At 39.7% G+C, this 26607-nt stretch overlaps 1 protein-coding gene across 1 annotated transcript in view; it reads right to left on the reverse strand.

Annotated features, from left to right (window-relative positions):
* The window catches only part of FOCAD (focadhesin), a 128414-nt gene that overhangs the window by 80345 nt on the left and 21462 nt on the right, over positions 1–26607 (reverse strand). The window contains exons 6-11 of the mRNA XM_050912921.1: positions 21439–21540; positions 19253–19457; positions 16802–17008; positions 16261–16348; positions 14758–14960; positions 9252–9509 (exon numbers count right to left, since the gene is read on the reverse strand). Coding sequence (XP_050768878.1) covers positions 9252–9509; positions 14758–14960; positions 16261–16348; positions 16802–17008; positions 19253–19457; positions 21439–21540 — 1063 coding nt within the window. The remainder of the gene's footprint in view (positions 1–9251; positions 9510–14757; positions 14961–16260; positions 16349–16801; positions 17009–19252; positions 19458–21438; positions 21541–26607) is intronic.

Consider the following 26607-nt stretch of genomic DNA (forward strand, 5'->3'; position numbering starts at 1 on the left):
TTTCATGTACTCCAGCAGGATCCTAACTAATAAGCTTCAACCATGAAGAATCTGCCCATAACATGATTTTTTTCCCTACAGCTACTCTCCAAAGTTCACATAATCAGACATAGAACAATACCATCAGGCACCACCTGAGCAAGCCAAATCCAGTTCAACATATCCTTAAACATGTTTTCTACTCATATAAAAATGTATTTTACCTTTTTTTTTATTGCACTCCCAGCCCCCAAAGAACATGAAATAATGCATCTTCAGACGGATTTCCCAGAAGGGTGTCATTTACCACTAAATTATTCCATTCCAGCAGTTGAAAGACCATAAAAGAAAGGATGTCCTCTAGAGCCTCATAATCCTCTAATAATGGTAACAGATCTTGTGCTATTATTCACCAGTGACCTCTCAGTCAATTTAATTTCTTCCCCTTGCATCACAGCTGGTTTCACAGTGTAATAACAGTTTTTGCACAACAAGAAAATTCATCCGATTAGAAGGGCTGTATTAAGTCTTTCATAAACAGCATGTGTCAGTGCAGCCTCTGCAGTGATTTAAGACAGCCTAAAAGCCCATGTAGTACTCTTCATTTGTCAGCCTTTTAAAAAGATTTCTGGATTTTCTTCCATAGCGTTTCAGAGCATTACTCCAAAATGCCTCAGCTAAAAACAGATCTAATATAATCACTAATCTTGCACCATAAAAACCTTTTACTCGGTGGGGAAGGAGGAGGTACCTACACAGAAGTCCTCTGTAGGCTCTCCTCACGGAAAGGGTAGGCAAAAACCAAAAATAAAGCATAACCAGAACAACGTCTGCAAAATCAGTTACTGTAATTATTTTTAAATCTAGCAAGGTTTTTTAAATTCTCCATTGATTTACTGCAGAGACAACAGACTCCTTATAAAAACAATATTCAGCGTGGAAATGGGAGATCTGTTTGTGAACCCCCCTTTGTGGGCTTGCAATAAACATGAAAGCAATGAGGAGAGCATTCTCAATGGACCTTCTCTCTTTCTGACCCTGTTTTGTTTTGAAACACAATTCTTCAACTCAGATTTTGCATGGCAATCACCCGTGGCTTTTCAATTCAATGTGCACAGCTACAAACACTAATCCTGAACCACAAAGTAACAGAATTTCACTAGGAGCAGAATTACTGATTATCTTGATCGCTTTAAAAAAAAGGGTGGGGGGGCACCAAAAAAAAAAAGCTCTACACAATTCTTTTTATGGTATGACCCTCACCATGACATCTCAGCACTTCCATATTTTCTGCTGTAGTACAGGTAGTCCACAGTTTGGCTGCAAAGTTGACACTTTTTCATTTTGCCCTGTGGACATTTTACTTACCTTTTTCAAGGCTAAGCGCTGGGGTCTGCTAGCCCAAGTTTACTTCGATGTGAACATGAATCAAAGACATTGAATTAGGAATGTATCTGTATTTACTTGGTTAGATCTTCTTTCCATTACTAACACCTCGGTTTAAACTGAGTGTTCAAGTGCTGGTAACACCAAAGGAACAGATTCAAGTTAATATAGGTGACTGTTTAAAAATAAGCTTGGGATTAACAGCCATTTTTTGTTCTCTTCTTTCCACACCCAACCTCTGACTTTCTTCTTTTCTTCAGAACAGCCTTCTAATTACGCAGTGGAAGGTGGTGTGCAGCATAGTCCTTCAGAAAGTGCCCTAGGGAACTGAAGACTCAAAATGTTTAACAAGTTAGTTACGATGAGCTTTCCACTTTCTTAACTTAAAGGATGTTCTGATCACTGTATTACCGCTTACTTTCCCTGTCTTTTATAAAGCACCATTTATTTATGTGGAACTGAATAAAACACAGAACCAAATAAAGCAATTCCCAAAGTATAACTTTGCCATCAATATGTATGTGGTTGTTGCCATCACACTGCCCACTGAGTTTATTAAAGTAATTGGTTATTTCCCCCATCCATGAGCTTCAGTGCTTTCTCCCCCTGTACTAACTACTTTAACTGCAAGAGAAAGACCAGACAAGTCCTAGGTAATTCTTCCTGCCTTACAGAGAGCATTGCGCCTACAAGAAACAATGTGATAATCTTTCAGTGCCATGCTGTGCCATGCTGTAATAATCTCTGTGGACCTATTAAGCAGACTCTTCTGAGTCTTGAGTAAAATAACTTGTCAGAGTCAAGACAAATGCCAGGTGATCCCAAGTTCAACTGAGCCAGACAGTAAGTCCCAGTTTTAAAGTGTTAAGATCTTTTGGAATAAAAAACCCATAATTTAGAAGACAACAATGCATTAGATATTCCTAAGTGGAGAATATTGAGGTGTCCTTGGTTGCACTTAACTAAGGACTGAGAAGGGAAATATCAGCCCAATTAAGCACAGTATTCTTCTCACACCAAATTTCCAAATATTACCCAGCGGAACGCCTACTGTATTACTAATTATACTGATTGCTTTATGTGATACTACTAAAAAGACACCTGAATACTTTACATACTTTGCAGAAAAGTATTTTAAAGCCCACAATAATTTAAAAGACTAAAAGCTCACCATTTGCAGTCCCCATTAGCAAATGAAATGTGAGCCAGTTAGATGGTATCAACAAATTATGGTTTGAGTTCTGCATTTTAAACAACAGTTTCTAATTCACATGGACTTCTGCTCATCATTAGGGAAACAGAAAATATGATCCAGTTTCACCTTCTCATTGCATTTGCGCACGAGCCATTTTTCTGAGTGCCAAGAAGGACTTTTTCACCAGCCTGAAGGGCTTTTTAATTCTGAAGTAGTCAGGCCACCATAGTTAGCTCAAGAAGCTGTGTCCATCAATCTTATTTACTGTATTGGCAAACAAAAGCTTTGGCTTAAAATAAGCAGAACAAAAAAAGTAGGTAAACCCACTCAGGTCATGCTAAACATCAACAACTTTGGGTTACATTCCTCTTCCTGTATCTGCCTAAAGCTTCTGTAGCTCTGCTAACTTGCATTTAAATTTGTCTCTAAAACTGTTCATTTAAAGTCAATAGAGCTATTCCAGATTATTCCAATGAAATTCAGAAGAGAGTCATTCCCTACAGTCAGAGTTCAGGCCATTCTGTTCAGGTGCTATATTACTTCAGTAATTTTTTTTTTCAGCAAGTTACTGCTTTTTGGAATGACTATCAAACTGCATTTTGAACACAATATCAAATAGTTAATAAACAAAGCATTATGCCTTTCCTCTTTCTGTAATATGCCACTGATTCATCATACAACTCAAAGACTTATTGTAGCGAACAAAGTTAGAGACAGTCTACAGACAAAAACAGGAAACCCACAATAAAAAGCCTGGAGCTACCTTGGTGTTTTTTACACAGATAGCTAGACACAAGAAGAAAACTGCCTTACTTGTGCCAGTTTGGATCAGAACTGAAGAAGCTTCCCAGGATAGGGCAGATGTATGTCTACTGCAGGTGTCACAACATGTAGCCATAACTCATCTACCTTTTTCCTAGAGGATAATTAATTAATTTACAAAGCCTGGGGCCTGTATCCCTGGTTACAGAGTATTTAGTGGACCTGTCAAACTACTCATAGTTGGGGCGTAGTTTTGAATGCTGACTTACAGAACAAGATTTTCAAGAAGAAACTAAGTTGAAGAGATGCACAGGTGGTTCTACATCAGCTCAGCTTTGCTTTTACACACAAGTGCAATTCATTTTGCTTACTCCTGCCCTTTGAACACAATTAGGTGCTTCCCACTTAAAGTGAGGAAATTAAGTTTTAATAACTACCTTGCCAAAAAAATCTAGGTCAACAAAGCATCTATAAGCCACCTCAAGCATTGTGTCTTCCCTCAAAAACCTGTCTCTTGCAGTTACAAGAAAAAATACATCTGGAAGACTGATTTCTGACTGCTGGCTTAGGATCACATCATCATGGTCGGATCACAATTTTCATTACCTGTAAGTTTTACATTCTTCCCCTTGTCATTAAATAGCTCCACACCTTTCCTCTCAACTGGAGCTCTAAATGGCATGTAAGAAATAAAAAGTGTTATTTTCCAGCAATACCATCCTATTACTAATGTGCCTGCTTATTAAAGGATTCCTTTTTGTTTCCTGGAGGTAAGACACTGAGATTGCTTACTTTTATGCTATCAGCTTTCCAACTTGTACTTAAATAATATGGTCAATATTTCATGCACCTATGCTTTGTACTCAGCACAACAAGTAAACTTTTTAGCATGGGCTAAAATACCATACAGTAAGGCCACTTCTATAACAGAGTTGGTCAAAAAAGTGTCTTAACTGGCGATGTACTTCATACAATGCCCCCCTCAAATCCATTATAGTGCATATAACTCAAAACCCCAGACCTCTGATGATGATAAACTCATGAACGAAACACTTCTTAACAGAAACCTTAGCATTGTTAGTAATGCAGAAAACCTTTTTCTAGCTATGAATTGGATGACCAAGGTAAACCTATACCCTGAGCTGAGAAGACTAACCTGCACTTTTAGAAACAAAATTCAAATCTATGGTTTCCTTTATCTTTCAACAACAAAAATGGGGGGTGGTTTGGTTTTTTTTTTAATATTCTAACTTAAAAAGCATAAAGCCCCTTGTTAAGAAAGGCTTAAAAAATGCTCAAGGCTTCCACTTATTTCAAAACAGTTAAGTAACAACTTACTGAATGAACTCTATACCATGCTTATTCCAAAAATACTAGAGCATGCCATTGTACCTGGTGATCAGCAGCAATACCACCACCATTTGGTAAATGGCTCTCCTAGCATAGGTTGTTTGGAGTTTTACCATATCAAGTAACCTAGGAACTCTTAGTGTAACACATTTATTTCTCCCTGCCACAGACCACCAGAGCCTTTATGATCCAGTATTTTTCACTATAAGGTTTTAAACATCACACAGTGTTGGTATCTTAAGTTAAAAGGAGTGACAAGAAGCAGGTGACAAATTAAAAGGAAGCCAAACATTGCATGAAGCAGCAAAAACAGCTTCAAGTGACCTCTTGCCACAGCTGTCTGAGAAAGAATCTTTTGCTCTGAGAAGAGTACTGTGAGGTTCTGACTTGCTCGCATGGATTTTTTATGCTTTTTTCCTGCTTTTTAATTCTCTCCTGTTTTGTGTTATTTAACCACCCTCTAGAAGAGGTACAATGCTATAACAGAATGGAAGAATTTTAAATCTGTAGTTTAAGAGAAAGAAATCATCCATGTGCAAGAAAATAACAGCTTTTCTAAGAAAATAAGAACCATTAAATGGACAAAGTAAGAATGGGAAAAGATATCCTGAAAAGAACAAAAAGCACTTCATTTTCCACATTTCCACTAGATGCCAAACTTTGAGGAGTCAGTTCTAACTTCTAGCAGCTCAGTATTTCCATTGACATCAGACTTGCAACATCCCAGGGCAGTTGTTTACACACAATTCAACAAGGAGTATACCAAGGACACTGAATAAATACTTCAAAAAGAACTATCTAGGAACTAGATCCTGTTCTTATTTTGAACTGTAAATAAGCTGTGTAGCCTTGCAGGTTCTTCCTAAAGCAAATACCAACATGGCAGTTCAGGCTCTGTATAAACACTGTCATCTTGAATCTGCAATCGCCTGTGTATTCACTAAAATGAAATACCATACTAACTAACATTAGCATAATGATAGCAGCATGCACAGGACAACACAGAAACTTCAAAATACAATAAAATGAGCAAAGCACGACACCTACCTATCTAATTCACATACAGGCATGGATGTACTATAACAGCAAATTGCCCAGTAACTTTTCTCAATTCAACTTGTGGTTTGAAGTGCGCTACAGTGTGCTGCAGACAGCTCAAGTTGGTTGTACCCTTCAGTTTAGTTTGCAATTTTCTGTTCACTGCTATACCTCTTCCCAATATGCTGCATCCATATCTACTCTGCTCTGGTGAGACCTCACCTGGAGTACTGCATCCAGCTCTGGAGTCCTCAGCACAGGAAAGACATGGACCTGTTGGAGCAGGTCCAGAGGAGGGCCACAAAAATGATCAGAGGGCTGGAACACCTCTCCTATGAGGAAAAACTGAGAGACTTGGGGTTGCTTAGCCTGGAAAGGAGAAGGTCCCGGGGAGACATTATTGCAGCCTTTCAATACTTAAAGGGGGCCTACAGGAAAGATTGTGTCCTGTTTTCAGGGGGGATAGAGTTAATTTTCTTCTTAGTAGCTGGTACAGTGCTGTGTTTTGGATTTAGTATGAGAATAATGTTGATAACATACTGATGTTTTAGTTGTTGCTAAGTAGCGCTTATCTTAAGGATTTTTCAGTTTCCCATGCTCCGCCAGCAAGCAGGCATACAAGAAGCTGGGAGGAAGCATAGCCAGGACAGCTGACCCGAACTAGCCAAAACGATATTCCATACCATAGAACATCATGCCCAGTATATAAACAGTGGGGAGTTGGCCGGGAGGGGCGGATCGCTGCTCAGGCATCAGTCAGTGGGTGGTGAGCAATTGCATTGTGCATCACTTGTCTTTTCTTGGGTCTTATTTCTCTCTTTTTTTTTTGTTATATTCCTTTTCATTACAATTATTATTATTATTATATTTTATTATTATTTTACTTTAGTTATTAAACCATTGTTATCTCAACCAACGAGTTTTACTTCTTTTCCGATTCTCCTCCCCATCCCACTGGGAGGGGGGAGGAGCAAGTGAGCAGCTGCGTGGTGCTTAGTTGCTGCCTGGGGTTAAACCACAACAGATGGTGACAGACTTTTTAGTAGGGGCTGTAGCGATAGGACAAGGGGTAGTGGTTTTAAACTAAAAGAGGGTAGATTTAGACTAGATATCAGGAAGACATTTTTTACGATGAGGGTGGCGAAACACTGGAATCGGTTGTCCAGAGAGGTGGTAGATGCCCCATCCCTGGAAACATTCAAGGTCAGGTTGGACGGGGTTCTAAGCAACCTGATGTAGCTGAAGATGTCCCTGCTAATCGCAAGGGGGTTGGACTAGATGACCTTTAAAGGTCCCCTCCAACCCAAACTATTCTATGATTCTTCCAGACAGAAACAAACAAACAAACAAAAACCCCAACAAACCAGCCAAAAAAACCACAATGCTATGCTACAGATGCCACAATGAAAAATCCTTTTAAGACCAATGAAATCTTCCCTTTTTTATTCCTCCCTCCAAAGTATTGTATATGTCTATTTTCTCAAGCTATAGTGAGAAACACAATGAGTTAAATGTGCTTGCAGGTTACATACTTCTTGGAAACCCAGCTACAGTTAGTTTGGCTAAACCAGATGTAAATAATACATTACACTTTTTTTCAGAGCAGTGATCTTACAGTTCACATAAATTAACAGATTCTACATGTTCTTCCATGTCCACATAATACTCACAGTCCTCATCAGTAATTCTACAGCAAAACCCTGCAATTTTCTCCAGACTGAAAACTGGACTTTTCCATCTGTTACTGTGTGTCTGAAGAGGAGTCAGAATTACTTTTCCACATATCATCCAACAAACAAACCCTTACCTTTAATACAGAGGTTAAAAAATTTCAAGTGTCTAAAAGACACAAAACAAAAAGCCTGGAACGAGCATTATTTAAGCCTAGAAATATAAAGTAACTAATCCTCAAAAAGCTGATTACAACGCAAAAGTATGACTGAACACAATGCTAGAAAGACAAAGTTAAAATGCAAAAAATTCAGTCAAACTGAGAACAAAATTTTAAAGAAATCACATGCTCCCAAATCTGTATCAATTTGAGTGCCTTATGAAACACACCCGTACAAGAAAACAACGAAAGGCCAGCCTGAAAGAGATTTGAGAAGAGACATAAAAGGTTAACAGCAGGCAACCCGCAACAGATGAAGCTGTCACCTGGTTTAAAAACTTCTCTGGCTTAAGAAATACTTTTATCCCCAAAAGCACTGTATAATGGGCCTGGTTTAGCACAGCGTTTCAGTATGTGTTCAACAGCAAGCACATTGTGGACTGCTCCCCTGGATCAGAACTACAGTGCTCAGCATTGTAAGTCATCAAGCACATATCCCATAGGCTGTATCTTTTTCAAACTCTTGTGCTGCAGAGTATGATAACTCTTTGAGACAGAAAGCAATTTAAAAAAAAAATGAAGCAAATAAAGCTTGTCTTTATTGCACATCTGAAATTTGAAGCAACATTTCTCCCTTCCCTACATTTTTTTTTTATTTTACAGATATGATTGTTTCTGTATAATGCCTCCTGCATTACCTATTACTGTTTCTACATATCCCCATTTATCTTCCCAGGTTATGTAGGTAAGTATAAGCATACTGCATAATTCAGGCCTGAATTCAGTACTGAAGCCGACAAAGACTATGCACATATTTTTAAGAAGCAAGAATACAGATATCACAAGGGACTTGGCAGTCTTCCAGTAACCACAAAAGAACACAGAGAATAATTTATGAGGTCACCAGAAGTCAGAAATGGTTTAGTAGTCTCTTTTCAACTTCCTCAAGTTGTACTTTCATACTTATTAGATAATATCAGCAAAGAAGCCACTCTTTTTTCCTAAGCCTAAACAACTAAAAAATACTCCAAAACAGAGACATAATACATATTTTGCTGTGACACACAAAAGGTGAGTTCCAGCCAGCTTGGGGTATATGTGTGTGCGTCCATATGTGCGTCTCTAAGGGTGAGACCACTGGGGGGCTCCCTGCTTGGGGGCCAGGGGAGTCCCAGACAGCGAGGGGTGGGGTGGGGTGTGTAGGTGTGTGTGCAAGTGTGTGTGTGTGTCTCTGCAGGGTGGGGGGCAGTCTGCACCAGCAACTGCAGTGGAGCTGTGGCCTCAGGGGCTTATATGTCCAGATGCCAGCAACTGGTGAGACTGGGATCCAGGGGCCACTTACTGTGCACACAGACCATCTATGCCCCCTTGCTGGAGGGATCCATACTGTACATATCGTACATATCCATACAGTGTGCATATATGCCCACTAATAGACCTCCGTCCTGCTCAGCCAGAAAGTGGAGCAGCATGGGGCCTCTGGTGCCATTCTGTGTTCCTGTGAGTGCTTGGTGTGTCTGCATTATATACATATAAGCAGAAGTATGTGGTGTACATGTGTGCTGCATGTGCATGTACCTACTGGGAATACAGGCACAGTCTTGCCACTTGTCGGACCTGGGGTCACGAAGCTGTGGCAGCCTTGCCTCTCTCGGGCTGCAGAATCCAGCCCAATTCCTGTAACAAAAACCACTAACAGTAAGTTTTCACCTGAGAACAATCAGCCTTGGCTATTTCCGTAGTAGCCTGGAGTACATCACGAAGACTGTCTCCATTTTCTTGGATCATTAGATAAGCCAGCAGAAGAAAAATATGGGCAGGGACTTGAGTTGTAACAGGTAGCAGTGATTTCACTGAAGATAACCAGTTAGTAACCGCAGACTTCTCTTTCATGAGCTCTATGATCTTCCACGTTGTATACAATGAGCTGTAAGAGCTGGTTATGGGGAAAGGGAGTTTGCAGGACACCTGAGAACAAGTGAAACAAGCAAAATTCTCAATCAAACAAATAAGGTACCATGAAAGAACAAAGAAAAAACATAACTAATCCAGTTCTGTCTTCCAAAACAAATCTTTTTTTAGGGTCCCAATGCAATACATGTAAAGAATGAATTGCAATACATTTCTTTACAATCTTTTATATGAATTCTTGCACTAAGGATGTTTGAATGGCTTGCTAATTCCCTATTCAGGAGTTCCCCCTTTATTTGGCATCCATCATTCCTGTTCCTGATGGTAACTGCAGTGCTACTTCCTCACTAAAATGGACACAATAAAACCGGAGTACATTAAATGCTTCCGTTCCTGACAATGACAGGTGCACCACAAAAGTGTAAGTATCATCCACATTATTTTAAGGAAATTCTCTTAACTTTAGATAGTACTTAGTAAAACACCACAGCTTAAGCTAATCCAACTTTACATTTTTTGTTTAACTGTTTCACTTCTCAGAACAAAACGTTCTATAGATGCAGTCATGGAAGAAAACATTTAGAAGCAGAAAAGTAGTAAAATACAAATGAGGAATCCTCCTAACTCAGGTTTTTATATATGTAAAAGTACACATATTTTAAAGCTCCTGCAAATTAATGTGGAAGTTCGAAGTTTTTCAATAAAACAAAAAAGCTTAATCCAAGACAAACCATCTCTTTCCTACAAATTCTTTGTTTCCTTAGAAAATGCAACATTTTCAAAAACGTCCTTCCATTATCAAGACAGTAGTTGGCAGGCAGTAATTAGATGAAGAACATTTATACAAAAATCAGGTCAAGAAAGTATTTGAAAAGAGGTCTCCAAATGAACATTAAAAATGGAATTCAGACTCCAACAGGGCAGGGCCCGCTCACCTTTAAATTACCAGGGAAAAAGAGATTTTGAGTAGCAAAAGCTGTTCTCCATAAAACTGCAGAATTTCATTTTAACCACACTGTTCAATGCAATGTAAATTTATTTTGGCTAATGGAAGGTAGAATTCCCCTGTACTTTAGATGACCTTTTTAAAATAACATTAAAATTAGCTTATTCCATTACCTATGCATTACAATTACTGTATGTGAAAAATTCAGCAATCTATAATGGCATCTGTCTGGCTGGCAAGATCACTTGGAGCCAAAAACCTCTTCTGGATACAGTTGTGAAACTGCCATTTATTGATGGAGGTATTTAAACTTTATCCAAGGACATAGAGCGGGCTAAGAAGAGCTTCAGGATCTCTGAATTGTACTGTTTAGTTGCCTGCCCCTACAAGATCGTAGGACTCAAAATCAAGATCAGACTATTACAGGTTTGGTTTGGTTTTTTTTAAATGCCTGGAAAAAAACTGGTAAAATTGGTAGAGCCTGAAATATTGTATTGATATTTCCCATTCCACGTTACTTCCCCAAAGGTTTTGCTACACAATTGTACTCAGTCCCTTCTCCCTTTATTTCAGCTGCAAGAAAACAAGCTATCACCATATTTATACTTTAATGCTGCTCCCCATTCAAGCAGATTAGGCAGAAAATTTCAGCCTGCCAACACTGAAAGATACATATAAAATCCCTCATTGGCAAAGTAGAAATGCAGGTTAGCCATGTCCTAAAATCTTGGGACTACAAGTAGAACAATTCCCCATTACCATCACCGCCAAGAAAAAAGCCATTGAAGACAATACAGCTTTTGGGTGTGGTTAAAAGCAAAAAAGAAGCATACCAGCTATGGAAAGGCAGCCACATACCCATTCAGGGCTACAAGATCCTTGCTAGGGCATGCAGACATGCAGACAGGAAGGTTAAGGCTCCTCTAGAACTGAAATTGGCCAGAGACGTCAAGAAGAAAGGGTTCTTCAGATGTGTGAGCAGTAAGCAGGAGCCCAGGGAAGACATAGGCCCATTACTAAACAGGGCAGGGAAACGAGTTACTAATAATGCTGACAAGGCAGAGGTTCTCAATACCTCCTTTCCTCCATCTTTACCAGTGTGGCTGAACCCCAGCTCACAGAATCAAGCAGCTACAACAACGCATGTGTTGACCCACCAGTAGTGGCCCTCTACAAGGGCTCAACCCATATAAATCAATGGGCCCGGAGGGAATCCACCCCTGCGTGTTAAAAGAAGTGGCTGACATTGTTGCAAGGCCACTGCCTATTACCTTTGAAAAGTCATGGAGATCAGGGGGCATCCCTGATGACTGGAAGAGGGCAAATCTCATACCTATCTACAAGAATGGCCCAAGACAGGACCCAGGAAACTACAGACCCATTAGCCTTCCTTCAGTCCCTGGGAAAGTGGTGGAACAAGTCCTCCTAGAAACTGTTACAAACCAAACGAAGCAGGTGATTGGGAAAAATCCAGCACAGATTTACCAAAAGCCAATCATGCCAGGCTAACCTGATCACCTTCCACAACAAAATATCTTCTGTCAACATGGAGAGAGCAGTGGATGTTGTCTACCTGGACTTCAGCAAAGCGTTCAACACTGTTTCCCTCCTGGACAAACTGTCAAGATACAGATTGGATGGGTGGTCTGTGAGATGGGCAGGAAATTGTCTCACAGGCCACACTCAGAGGGTGGTGATCATGGTTTTCACTCAGGCTGGCAGCCTGTCACAAGCAGGGTCCCCCATGGATCGATACTGGGCCCCATGCTGTTCAACATCTTCATAAATGATCTGGACAATGGGACTGAAAGCACCCTCACCAAGTTTGCTGATGTCACTAAACTGGCTGGTGAGGTGGACACGTCAGAAGGGAGAGCCATCTTTCAGAGAGACCTGGACAGGCTGGAAGAGTGGGCTAGCAAGAACTGTGTGAAGTTTAACAAAGACAAGTGCAAAGTCCTGCATCTGGGATGACATAATCAAAGAGCCCAGCACAGGCTCAGATCTGTGTGGCTGGGGAGCAGCCTTGCTGAGAGGGACCTGGGGGTCCTGGTGGACAACAAGCTGAACATGAGTCAGTGTGCTGCTGCAGCAACCAAGGCAAATTGGATCCTGAGCTGCATCTGCAGGCATATTACTAGCAGAGATAGAGATGTGATCATCCCACTTTACTCAGCACTTGTCAGGCTGCACCTGGAATACTGGGTCCAGTTCTGGTCCCCACAATTCAGAAAAAGACGCGGACAGACTGGAGAGGGTCCAAAGGAGGGCCATGAAGACAATCAAAGGGCTGGACAACCTGCCCTGTAAGTTAGGTCTTTTCACCCTGAGGAAGAGAAGGCTCAAGGTGGCTGTCACCACAGTTTTCCAGTACTTGAAGGGCAGCTACTAAGAGGACAGAAGCTCTCTCTTCACAAGGAGGCACATGGAGAGGACAAGGGGCAACGGCTACAAGTTACACTGGGAGATGTTTCATCTTGATATAGGAAAGAAATCTTTTACAGTGAAAACAATCATTCACTGGAACAACCTCTTCAGGGACATGGTGGAGTCCCCATCACTGGAGGTTTTCAAGATGCCACGGGACAGGGTGCCACATAATCTCATCTAGGCTCCCTTTCCCACAAAAGGCTGGACCAGATGATCTTTCGAGGTCCCTTCCAACCTGGGCTGTTCCATGATTCTATAAAAATATACCATAACTTAATTATGTTTGTTCTTAAATACTCTTATTCAAAGCTTGCTCACTGTGGACATAACACTTGTTTTATTTTTCCTACCTCTTTTCTTGCCCATTTCCAGTGTGAGGAAAGTCTAAGTAAGGAGAATTCATTAAAGATTGTATTCTCTTAGCACTGATCTGATCCGACAACACAAATGGACTGAACCCATGGGAACATTAAATAGAAATTCAACATTTTTTCATCTTTCAGTTGAGAACCAAAGGTTATTGGCATACTTTTTACAAACAATCATGCAAAATGAGCGTCCATGTCCCCATTCTCACTGCTAAACACGTATTACCAAACATCTGCCATGCTACTTGCTATGAACTCCACAAGGATGTCTATCAGTGAGACAGAAGTGAAAAGACTGTTAGAGAATTCCCACCAAAAAGAAGTATCTTTTCAGTTTAACATGGCTAACACAAAAAGGGAAAGTCATCACAAATTATTTAAGCCCTTAACAGAAAAGCTTTCACATGCTTTTTGAAGCAAGGAGAATACCAGAATTAGTACAACAAAGTTCTGTTACAGGAAGCCAGTGTTATACAATGCACTGTAACCTGTGTCGTACAGTAAGCCAGTAGTCTTGTAAGACATTAAACTAGCTTCTAAAACACTACAGTAAAGAAAACAGATGGTCCAATGACACAAAGCATAGAGGACTGAAGTACTTGGAACACCTCTCACTGAAACAATCCTCCAGTGGCCTCTGTACAGGCTGCCACCTAGAAAGTCCCATTAAGGGGAACTGAGCAGCCTTCTGTACTTAAAGCCATCACACAGACTTTTCTTTCAGAGCAGAATAAGGAGCGTAGGCTTTAGTGAACTTTAAAACATTTATCTTTCATTAGGAGTACAAATGGCCTTGCCTTTTCAGATTTGTGGAAATGGAAGATGAAGTTGGAGAGGTATTCCAGGACAAGGAGACATGCCAGAACTCAGAATTGGCATTTTTTTCTGTCTCCAACTCATCACATCACCACCCTCCCTACACAACATAACAGGGGTATAAAACAGAAAGGAAGCTTAGCTTCTACAGTGCTAAGCACACCTTGATCAAAGACACTTGCTGCCACCTGTTCTCAGAAGAGATGGGACAAATGGGTGGAGGGCAGCTAAGTGGGACATAAGTAAATAAATAAAAACAAAAAACCAACAGCACAGATAAAAAGATCCAGGATAATGAACTGAAATTTGGTAAGTGACACTTATGTGCTCCGCAACTCTCGTCAGCCACAGGAGAAAGAATGGTACCTAACAGTCACATACAATGGTAACGAAAAGGATATAGATGAGTAGAATAACCAAGTCTGAAAGAGACCAAGTATACATAACCTTGTTTTCTACTGAGTCCTGTTACTTGATTAATAATGCAGGTGAATTCTTTAATCCATATGGTCTCTAGAAGTAAAAAAATCCCATCTTCTAAGTAAAACAATATCTAGCATACAAGCACACTTCCACTTTTACCAGTAGTCTAGTTTTATGGACTATACATATTTTTGCATGTTTCCATACAATGTCTTACACAAAGCAGCTCACACAGGTAGAGTGTTTCCCAAGCAGCTAGATGTAATGCAGCAAAAAAGTTAAATGCATCCCCTACCTGCCCCAAAAAACCTTGTAACTTTACCAATTCCTTTTTATCCTTCACACATTCCTTCTGTAATATTCCCAAAAGATTTACAGCCAGCTGCTGCCTGGTAGTTCCAGAATCATCCTCTGACAGGCAGTCCCCAACAGTTGTAGAAGATAAGATCTGTAGCACAGGCATCACCAAAGTAAGGGCTGTGGTTGAGATGTTCTGGGCTTCTGAACAAGAAAGGAGCTTGTAGGCTATTTAAGACAAGGCGGGGAAAAAGAAAGATCACGTAGGGAAAAAAGAACTAACATAATCTGTACTTTTAGGCATGACACAAACATTTCTCGGAAACACTCTGGTCAAGCAAAGTAACAGTCCCCAGAATTACAGTATGTGCATCCTGGAGTTAAAGTGCAAAAGTTTTTTTGCTAAAACTCCAATTCTATTTAGAGGCCCATACATTTCTGATGTTTATAGCAAAGTACCTGATGGCAGCAAGAAGTACAATAATGGAATGCAGCACAGTCCTTTGCTTTTACTGGAATAACTCCACTAAGCAAAACTGCTAAGTCAAAAGCTCAGCCAAACATTGCCATGACTGTCAGGCCTGCTCTCTTAAGATCTGTCAAAAGAAACCATTCAGGATGCATGACTCTCAGCTGAGAATATCCTGTTGTTGACTCAAAAATGAAACAGATAAGCTCCAAGATAGGAGGGAGCTTAGAATACAGCAACATCCATGGAAAAAGTTAGTGTAGCAGGAAAATTTATCTTTATTGCTATTAGATCAAATGTTACTTTTTAAATTCAGGAAAAATCCTGCGTATAAAAAAAAATTAATCACCCAATCCAACTGCAGGGGAATGCAGTGCGTATTTTCATAAAAATGAAGAAACAAAGACACAGTCTTAAGCATGTGGATTCCTATTTGTCCTGGTTTCGGCTGGGACAGAGTTAACTTTCTTTTTAGTAGCTGGTACAGTGCTGTGTTTTGGATTTAGTGTGAGAATAGTGTTGATAACACTCTGATGTTTTAGTTGTTGCTAAGTAGCGCTTATCTTAAGCCAAGGACTTTTCAGTTTCCCATGCTCTGCCAGCAAGCAGGTGTGCAAGGAGCTGGGAGGGAGCAGAGCCGGGGCAGCTGACCTGAACTAGCCAAAGGGGTATTCCATACCATGGAACGTCATGCCCAGTATATAAACAGGGGGGAGCTGCCCGGAAGGCGCGGATTGCGGTTCGGGAACTAACTGAGCATCGGTCAGCGGGTGGTGAGCAATTGCATTGTGCATCACTGGTTTTTTTTCCTTCCCCCCCCCTTCTTTTGTTGCATTCCTTTTCATTACTATTATTATTATATTTCATTATTACTATTGTTAGTATTATATTTTACTTTAGTTATTAAACTGTTCTTATCTCAACCCACGAGTTTTACTTTTTTTTTCCTTTGCTTTCCTCCTCCTCACCCCACTGGGAGGGGGAGGGGGAAGCGGCTGCGTGGTGCTGAGTTGCTGACTGGGGTTAAACCACGACACTATTCCACAACAAGAGCTTTACCTAGACTCAAGACAGACTTTTGCTGACTTCCTGGTGTTTGCAGCAGTAGAAGCGCTAGCCCAATTATACACTGTTCCACTGGAAATACCTACAAGGAAAAAAGAAAGAGGTTCAAGTCTTCTTTGTTTTTCAGCAGCATTAAACAGTACAAATGGGCAATGACCAAAACTCTGCAAGGAGTTTTTTCATTAATCGTAGTGAGTGTACACACAGCAACACAGCACATGCAGTGAAGAATATGAATAGTGTAAAAGTAGTATTTTAATTGAATAACTACAACATTTTGTTACTTTGTTCAAACCATTTCAGCTCAGTTTCAACCAACTCCCATCCTAAAAGGTTAACTGATTTATACAGAACCAGTTAAGTTTTTACCTTCTGAAGGTCTTCAACCAAGGAAAAAAAAAAGTTAGAAGCTTTTGAAACAACACTGGTCACTTGCAGATGAATGCCATGTATCAATGTCTCTAAATACAGTCTTAAACATGATAGTCTTTAAATTTAATACAACTACTTTATTGTTTTCCCCATGAACTCTTACCTCTTTTAAGAGCTCAAAGTTGTCCTCTATTAAGGAGATCAAAGATGAGCATTCTCCCGTTACATTTAAACACACTTCGCAGAAGCATAACAGTTGCAGACAAAACTGGGATAACTGAACTTTCCAAAACACAGGATAGCGCAGTAGGCTGAGGAATAGCTCTTGCAGAAAAAACAAGGCTTCTGTAACTTGCAATAAGTCTTTAAGCTGTAGAGAGGTAGTTAAAAAACAAAACAAAACCAAAACACATTCTGGTTTAGTTCCCCTTCCCTATCTATGCAGAACTCCCCAAGTTTAGAACTAGTTCTATTAGCTCTGCAATGTTTCCATTGCAAATATTACTACGACTTTGAAGAAATACATTCATAAACTAAACCCAGGAATCTCTCATCCAACTTCCCTGAAAAAACAACAGATGAACTGCTATTTAATGTTTTGAAGTAAAATTAGAAACATGTGAAAGAATAAAAAGATTTCTTGGTAGCTGATGAGAAAAATCCCTTTTTCCTCAGAAGCAATAGCAAATTAATTCAGCTCTCAGGGTTTGCTCAGCAACATAGAACACATTGTGTAGAGATTTCATATAGCAGGTAAATATTCTTGTAACAGAAACATCCTGCTCTAGGATATCTCCTCTGTAATGTAACCAAGACTTTAACACATGTCTCAAAAGAGAAAGGCAGTTGTGTTACCTGCTTCTAGAACACCATGTAATCTACCTACTACAAAAATGAAAAGCTGAAGTGCGATACCCAAAAGCAGTATCCCCACACCTGGAAGCCAAGTAAAGAGGTTTCAAGAAGCAGGTTGCCTCAAATTCCTAATGTGTTAGATGAGAGCATTTCTGCTCTTGAAAATTCTAGTTCCAGACAAACGCAGCTGTTCCAATCAAACTTTGGAGCCAGCTTTAAGGATAACATCTTGATTTTTAGTCTCTTGGAACAAATTCTATGAATGATCTGCTCTAATCAGAAGCCTCACATCCACTAAATTTTTCAGCAGAAAAGTCTGCAGGTGACGAGCTGTACTTTTGACAGCTTGATTGATATTGTCAGACAAAATGATTAGGAAGCATTTCAGAATTTATACAACACAGAGGCTTAAATAAGGCTAAGCTTAAAGGAAGGATAAAAGAATCTGAGGTTCAAAGAAAGAAGGAGAAGGAATGACAGGTTATAAAACAGTCCATCAAACAGGCTTCTTGAAGGAAGTATTTCCCTTTCCATTGTGAAAGCTGTACCTCAGGCAAGACAAAAACATTCAAGTATTAATCTGCGTTTAAAAAAAAATGCAACAGATTCCTAGGAAAAAGAGAAAGTGCCAACAAGCATCGAGGAAAGAAAGGTTCATTACTAATCTTATAAGTCTTCTTCAGCGCCATTTTTATGGCTAAATGTTACCAAGTCAGAAGCTTGGTTGTACATTCAGGACACAATGTTATACTGACATTCAGGCAGAATCAAGACAGAATCAGGAATGTCCCCATGACTAGAAAAAGTCAGCATGTACCTGTCATCACAAAAACTACACCTGAACCAAGATAAATGTGTATAATACAAGTTATTATTCATCCAAAAGATTGTGAAGAGTAGCTACCAGTAGAAAGTAGACTTTACTAGTAAAATTCTTCAAGAGGAAGGTGCTACCAAATATCCTCGTATCAAGCCTATTTAGCTTTACATTATCAATATTATCAAACCCTCTCTCTATGGCAATAATACCATAGCACCTCCTGTTTGACTGAATATATTTGAAACGGAAGATGTTGCTCTAATAGTAAAGAGGAAGGAAAAGGTACATAGGTACAAAAAAGCTTAACCAATGTCACAGTAAAGCATGAGGCAAAGCAGAGCTATTAACCTTAATGAACACCCTAGACTCTTAACCAAAGGGGACAGAAAGATTAAATCCCTAGCTCCTAGCAAGTATCACTGTGCAACTTAAAAATACATTCAAAAATTTCAGTGTATTCCAGGGGGATTAAGTTTTGTCTTCAGATCCACTAATCCTTCTGTTACAAAGAGCAAGAAAGGAATATCTAGGAGTACTTAAATCATGCCTCTCATATAGTTTGTTTCATTTTAATATTATCCATGTTAAATTAAAAATGGCATGTGTTTGACAAATATCTTACCATTTAACAACATTCTCTCTCTCATGGGTCTCTCTACGAGTTTACTGTATGTTTACTGAGGCAACTAGTGGCAAATAATTATGGTAAACATGTATTTCAATTTACACCTTACCAGGTGTATCAGATTTGAACAATTAAAAAGTTTTACCTTGTACCAGAAAGAGCCAGTTTGTTAGATTTCTGTACTACCAACAAATCAGGTCTATAGGAAATGGAAGAGAATGCTATATTTGCACACTTGAAAGGCAATAATAATAATACTGTCATTGCTTTGATAGCATTTATTTGTAAAAGGTGGGGTCAGGCAACAACTGCACCTGAAGGTGTGGAATCAAATCACACAGAAGTTGAAGAATCTGGCATTCCAGCACGGAGGGTGCTTCTTTGTGCTTTGGACCATGAGGCTGAAGTAAGATCTTCAGTAAACCCATTCGCAGTTCAGCATATTCCCGTAACTGAGATGGTTCGCAATACAGGTATCTTAGAAATGGAGCCATTATGCCAACACATGAACTCTGTGCCCTGCAGTTCAAGAAATAAGTTTGCCAAGACTGCTTTCTACTCAAAACTTAACAAACAACAAGGAAAACCCAAGCAATGTGACATCCCCTGCAATAATTTACAGGATGCAATTAACAGAAGGGTGTTATGAAAGGCATTACTAAATGTCACAAAAAACCTTTGACTTATTAGCACTAAGTACTGTCATGAAACCTTATATAGCAACCATACAATGAAGTGCAGTTGTGAAAAGACTCAATATTTAAGCACGAATACTACTCAGTATGTATTTGTAGATTATGACACCTAATTTTATTCTTTTTTTTTTCTCATCAATTCAAGAAAGTGACTTTCCTTGCTGAACATCATGAGAGACTAGGTGACATTCTGAAGTAGCATTTCGAGAAGACTACTCAGAAATACCTTTTTAAAAACACATAAAACCTAATTTCAATTAAAAAGAGCCATCCATTCCTTGCCAGTTTTTGCCCAATGGTCTTAAACAATTACATGAAACAGGAACTGCTTTAACCAAGACAGCTTCCCAGTAAAAAATTTATCACAGAACAATTCTTTTGGCTTGACCATGTTAGGAATACCAGCTGTTCTTAACATTATTAAAACAATCAAATAAAACTAATGATCAATACATTAACAAATACACAGGGAATCAAAATTAAAAGGCAGTTTTAAACAAGACTCAGTCCTTATGCAGAGCTTTACAAGGAACTCAGTAATAGATCTACAACAACATATGTGGCACTTGTTGACATTGTGCTTAGGGACATGGTTTAGTGCTGGACTTGGCAGTGCTAGGTTAATGGTTGGGCTCGATGTTCTTAAGGGTCTTTTCCAACCTAAATGATTCTATGATTCTATATTCTCAGTCTAGAACTTTATTCCACAGAAACCTTTGCATAAAAGGCAGCGAAGGAAGTTTAAGATATTTTCCTTTTCAGCAAGAACAACTCCTGTTTTAATTCAAAACAAGACACCAGCAAAAAATCCACAGTTCATTCCATCATTCAGACATCTGACAGGACTCTTCATGAGTCCCAGATTTAGCAGCTGAGTGAAAGAACAAGTCTGCAAACAGTGTTTTAAAAATACTCTGATCAATTACACTGAACAAAACACACTTTTGCTTGAAAGTCTTACTGTTGATCATGTAGTCTAGGCCCACCAGAAATCTAAGAGATTAATAAACTTATTTTTTTACTCAGAGCAACAGAATACAGAAGTCAATTTCACTGTACTACTACTCTGTTGGATTTCTATAAGTCTTCCAGAAAACAGGAGAAAAGAGATAGTTTTTATCTGAAAAGCATACATACAGGTGTAAAATCACTGAAAACATTTGGGTTTAAGGCTGCTACAGCATTTGGTATCTTACACTGAAGCTTTATTGGACAAGTTCCTTGGAGGTAAGCATGAAGAAACGTTGAAATTGTTGGTAGCTTGGATATTTGTTGATTGCTGAATATAGTTTATAATATGGATGTGCCACTGATTTTTTTCTTTTTTTTCTTTTAATCAAGAAGCATACATTATTTTTAAAGACCTCATCCTTTACTGTGAGATATAGTCATCTGTGCTTTCCCTTTATCATCCCACCATTTTGTACAGATGAGTTATACCTGCATACTAGTCATCTTTTTTGACTAAGCAGTCACAATCTTGACAAAGCAAATCATCAAAATTGCTTATTTTTTTAAAAAAGTTCAAAAGGTGCTATCAATTTTGCACCATTTTTTCCACATCCATAAAAATTATATCAACATAAAAGTTAAGGAAAAAACCTACAAAAATAAATTTTTGATGGATTATTCTATTATTTTATTAATATTCTATTTTTAACCTTTAATAGGTGTCATTAAATTTTATAATTATGTTTTTCAAAAGACAATTCTTACTGCTCATTGCAGCTGCCTTCAAGAAAAAAGTTACACTGATACAATTCAGTTATCTACATTTGCTATTTTTTAATAATTCATTCATTTACCTCTCTGGACACTGATGGAAATATAGTGTTATCTGCTGCAGTAGAACTGGCCAGCAATCAGGTCTGTTCTCAAGGACACTGATTAATGGATGAGGAGTGTTCCTGAAACACAAAGAAAACACGTTTGGATCTATAATGCGGAAAGCGAGTGTGCAAAATAACTATCTTCAAAATAAAAGCAGCTGTAGAAATAGACAATTTAACCCCCTGGTATTACCAGCTTTGCCAAGACTGCTACACTGTCAAAAGAGCACATTTTATAGGAACTTCAGGAAACAAGATTAAGAAAAATCTCTATTTGAAAAGTCTTGGCCTGAGTTTTCGGTTTTGGTTTTTTTTTTTTTTTAAATAAACATCTAAGGATCACTGCTCAAATGTGTGGCCTGATGTGAGTCATTGGTAGCAGCACTACGCCATAGCAGCAAGCTCCAAGTAGCACCCACAGAAACATTTGAACCACATGTCACACATCAGTCCAGTCTTTCAAGCATAGGTACAAATATTCAGCACCTGAGACCAACTGAGGTGACCATCATCCCACTTACTACTTTAAATCTGCTCCCAACTTATTTTCCTTCTTTTTTAAGGCAGTGAAAGAAGCAGGAAAGGAGAAAGGCTAGCCATACCACCAGCCTAGTGACCTCCACTTTACTGCCAGCCCTCTGACAATGGTTGCATTTGAAAAGGTCACTGAAGCCCAGCAGTCACCTGTTCTTCTCAGATCCATCGATCACCAACACCTTTCCCACCTCCAAAGTCAATGACTGAAGGCCATCTACACCACCTAGAAGTGCGACACTTGCATCAAACAGTGACTACCCTTGTACAGTAGCAGGTGGAGGAAAAGTTGGGCAGGAGGGGAGCCTGAAGCATATAGTTTGTTCTGTCAGAAGCAAAACCAAAGTCATTTGACCAGAGTAAGTTAGCATAAGAAAGGAAAACAGAATATGAGAGTCTGAACATCAAATTTCCTGGAGAGGTAGGAAATTGGAAAGAACTGGTGATGTGAAGGCAGGTTCATCACTACCTCCATCCCCTCCTTCTGGAGTTTACCCACTGTCCTTGCTGTGACTGGCCCCCTTATTCTCACCTGCCTGCTTAGTGTCCTTATTTCCCCCAGTTTCCTTTCCTGCTTCAGCCAACTACAAGCAGAGTAGTGTAGATTCTTCTCTGGGATACCAACAGCTTAACAGCAGACAACCAGATACTTCCCTGCTCTCAGAGCAGAAACAACTTTCCTAATAGCAAGAGAGAAAAACTGGAAGAGAAGAGTCTTGCTGATTCCCACAGATCTGCTAGACACATGTGAGAGAGCAGGGCTATATAAATAAATGGAAAGGCAACAAATGCACGCACACCACACAAGGCTGGCAGCTACAGAGAAGGGCAGCATAAATCTAGGAACTGCAGACGCTGCAGACCACCACTTTCAGTTTGGTTAACCATCTTTCCTGTTCACATGCCCAACAAATCTGTGCTACACACCAGAGAGACTTTCAGTCAGTTTCACCTATCAGCATTAGATGACCTGAGACCCACCAACTGAAGCGGTACATCTCAAGAGACTGCCTCAGTTTCAGACACTCACCATGCCTTTTAAACAAAATGGGGGGGGGGGGGGGGGGGGGGCGGCGAGGGGGAAGGACAGCACACACCCCCACAAGACACACGCACCTCTAACATAACATTAAGGCTCCTTGCATGTGTTTACAGGCCAAATGACTTTCATGCATGTGAGCTGTCTCACTTAAACGATAGCAGATACTGAACACTGCAGTGAAGAAACTGTTAGTTTTCTTGATATGCTGTTAATTTTACTACAGGGAGTGATGTAGGCAAATAAGCCTTTTAGAAAGGATTTATAATGGTATTTGGTTTGTTCGTTATGCTTGCTTTAAAAACCTGTGAAGAGCAGAAAGCCCAAGATCTGAAGCAGCCTTTTTGTTACAGAAGACAACACTCATTGAGACACACTCATATTCAATAGCATTGTGCTACAACACAGGCTTCATCTTGAGCAGCACCAAACAAACCCATCTCCAGGTGAAGTGAATGAGATCTGCAAGAATCCCGTAAAAGAATTAAAAATATGTATCTAATTTTTTCCATTACATAGCAAATTTGAATTGCATAATGTGATGGTGTATTAAGGCTTCCCTTAAGCGAGCTAAAGAGATAATACTCACCTGCTATAAACAGGAATGTTTACAGTTAATGCTATGCCTAGTAAGATACTATTTCTGAAAAAAACGCCATCATCTAGCAGACATACCCTTAAACTAAAAGAGGTGCTCCTTATTATGTTATTTTTAAATTCCCAGTGTTAACATTGTTTGAATTCTGGGCAACTGACTAGTTCTGAGGATAATCAGAGAGTAATAAACATCACCATTAGCTGAATGAAAGGCCCACCAAGTTATGAAAGCTGGTTACAGGATATTTTACACACCTAATGCCTCTTGTTTTCTTCACAATGTGGTCAGAATAGAGCTAACAACCAAGGAAACTGCAAACATCTACTTCAATAGAAGGCAACAGTCAAATATGACAATATGACCCACTGAACTCTGCAGCTGTGTAGCTCAGGTTGCAGTTATGTGCTGTTGTGCCCTTACATGCTACAAAACAATCTTAGTAAGAACTCTGAGATCCCTGAAGAGAAAATAAGTTTTGGTCAACTGCTGCTCTTCAAAAGCTTCAAACTACACTGGGTCTCAAGGTGGGAGTATGTAGGAAGTTTGCTCTGACTGACAAAGCACTTCTTGCCATGGAAGGATATTTACAAAGCAAAAAGTGTTGTTAATATGCTTTTAGGCATCACGAAAAAGCTTTTATTTATTGAGAGAGACTTAACTGCAGTGCTCAGGACATCAGCCTAGAAGCAGTTCGTCTAAATCAAGAGAATATTTAGAATATAACTCATCAGCAAGAAGGTTAAACCAGATTCAGGGAATTTTTATTTAGACATGAAGACAACTGTGCCTGTAAGAAAAAGCAGAAATCCACAGGAATGCAATAAAGTCAGATAAACAAAACTGTTTCTAAGTCATCTTCATATAAAGACATATGAGAGCCTGTACACTACCAAGAGTCAGAATTATGACCACAAATCTATCTTCAAAATCTATTTGCCATGAACATGGCAAATAACACTAATCTATTGTCATAATACATGAATATGAGGAAGTAAACATTCTTAGTAAGGTGACCTAAACTGTGGAAATAATTACAAATCAATAATAAAGCTGAACAACTACAAATAGTGTCTGAGCAATAAAATCAAGGAAAACCACCACCCATGTGGGCTAATGAAACTGAGAGCAATTACAAGGCTATTGTACCTAAAGACAGAAGGAAATTTAGCAATGGAACCTGACATCTTCTGTCTGGCACCTCTTTAATGAAGCTTAAAAGAGGAAGTTTAACATACTCTATTTAAATCTTTATAAAAGAATAATTAGTAGCTTTCAGCTTACTCTGCTCAAAAAAAGCAAGTTAAATTTGGAGATGATCTTGTGCTCAGATAATGAGACCATATACACACCCAGGAAAAAGGATTAAAAATAAAGTAGCTGGACAAGCTCTTCAGGAGCAGATATTTAGCTTTCTGTCTGGATTAACTGAACAGCTTTTAAGCTAGTGCTGTCTTAGCATTTATAAAAATCACATGAACAAAAAGGGAAGAGAAAAGCAAAAATTTAACAAACTCTGCTTCCAAACCACTCAGCAGCATGAAAACATACAGTTTTGCACACTTACTGATCCATGTTCTAACAAATAGAACATTAGATGAGATTCTATTTGGAATTGCCAAAAATCACTCTGGAAAGCAGGATAAGTAACATTGCCTAATGGTACAGGGGGAAGAAGAACAGCAGGGGTGGGGGGCCACGGGTCACAGTAGATTTCAGTCTCAGTGCTGAAGTCTTTTGCAGCCTATGACTGGGATAACTCCAAGAGCTCCAAGTGCCATCTTACTTCAGTGTTGTATTGAGCGTAGAGAAAGTTTACCTCACCTCTCTGTGCAATGTGCTCTAGTGCTCATAGTGAAACATTTTTCCTTATATCCAGTCAGAAACTCCTGGTTTTGAATTTATGCTCACTGCCCATTGTCCTTCCACCAAGAACGGGGCTCTGCATTCTTGGTAACCTTTCCTCTTCTTCATCTACCAAAGGTCTTGGGAGTCTGGGGAGGTCCCTGCTGACTGGAAGCTAGCCAGTGTTATTCCAGTCTACAAAAAGGGTGTGAGGGAAGACCCAGGGAACTACAGACCTGTTAGCCTAACCTCAGTTCCTGGAAAAATTATGGAGAAGATTATACTGGGTACTACTGAAAGGCATTTAAAGGATAATGCAATCGTCAGGCACAGTCAACATGGGTTCACAAAAGGAAAGTCCTGTTTAACTAATTTGGTATCCTTCTACAGTAAGATCACCTGCTTAGTGGAGGAAGGAAAGGTGGTGGATGTAGTTGTTCTGGATTTTAGTAAGGCTTTTGATACTGTCCCTCACAGCATCCTTCTGGACAAGTTGCCCAACTGCGGGATGAGCGGGTTCACAGTGTGCTGGGTGAAGAACTGGCTGAAGGGCAGGGCTCAAAGGGTTGTAGTGAATGGGGCTACATCTGGCTGGCAACCAGTCACCAGCAGTGTTCCTGAGGGTTCAATTCCAGGGCCAGAATAGGGTTCAACATATTTATCAACGATCTGGATGCAGGAGCTGAATGCACCATTAGTAAGTTTGCTGGTGATACTAAACTGGGAGGTGCTGCTGACTCCCTTGAGGGACAAGAGGCCTTGCAGAGGGATCTAGATAGATTGAAGCATTGGGCAATCATTAATGGCATGAAATTTAACAAGAACAAATGTTGGATTCTGCACCTGGGACGGAGTAACTCTGGACACAAGTCTAAATTGGGAGAGGCGTGGCTGGAGAGCAGCCCTGCAGAAAGGGACCTGGGGGTGCTGGTTGACAGCAGGCTCAATGTGAGTCAGCAGCGTGCCCTGGCAGCCAAGATGGCAACCCGCATCCTGGGGTGCATCAAACACAGGATAACCAGCTGGTCAAAACAGGCGATTATCCCACTGTATTCAGCATTGTTGTGGCCTCACCTTGAGTACTGTGTGCGGTTCTGGGCCCCACAATTTAAGAAGAATGTTCAGGTCCTTG

The sequence above is a fragment of the Gymnogyps californianus genome, chromosome Z (assembly GCF_018139145.2).
Source record: "Gymnogyps californianus isolate 813 chromosome Z, ASM1813914v2, whole genome shotgun sequence".
In the NCBI taxonomy this organism is placed as follows: Eukaryota; Metazoa; Chordata; class Aves; order Accipitriformes; family Cathartidae; genus Gymnogyps; species Gymnogyps californianus.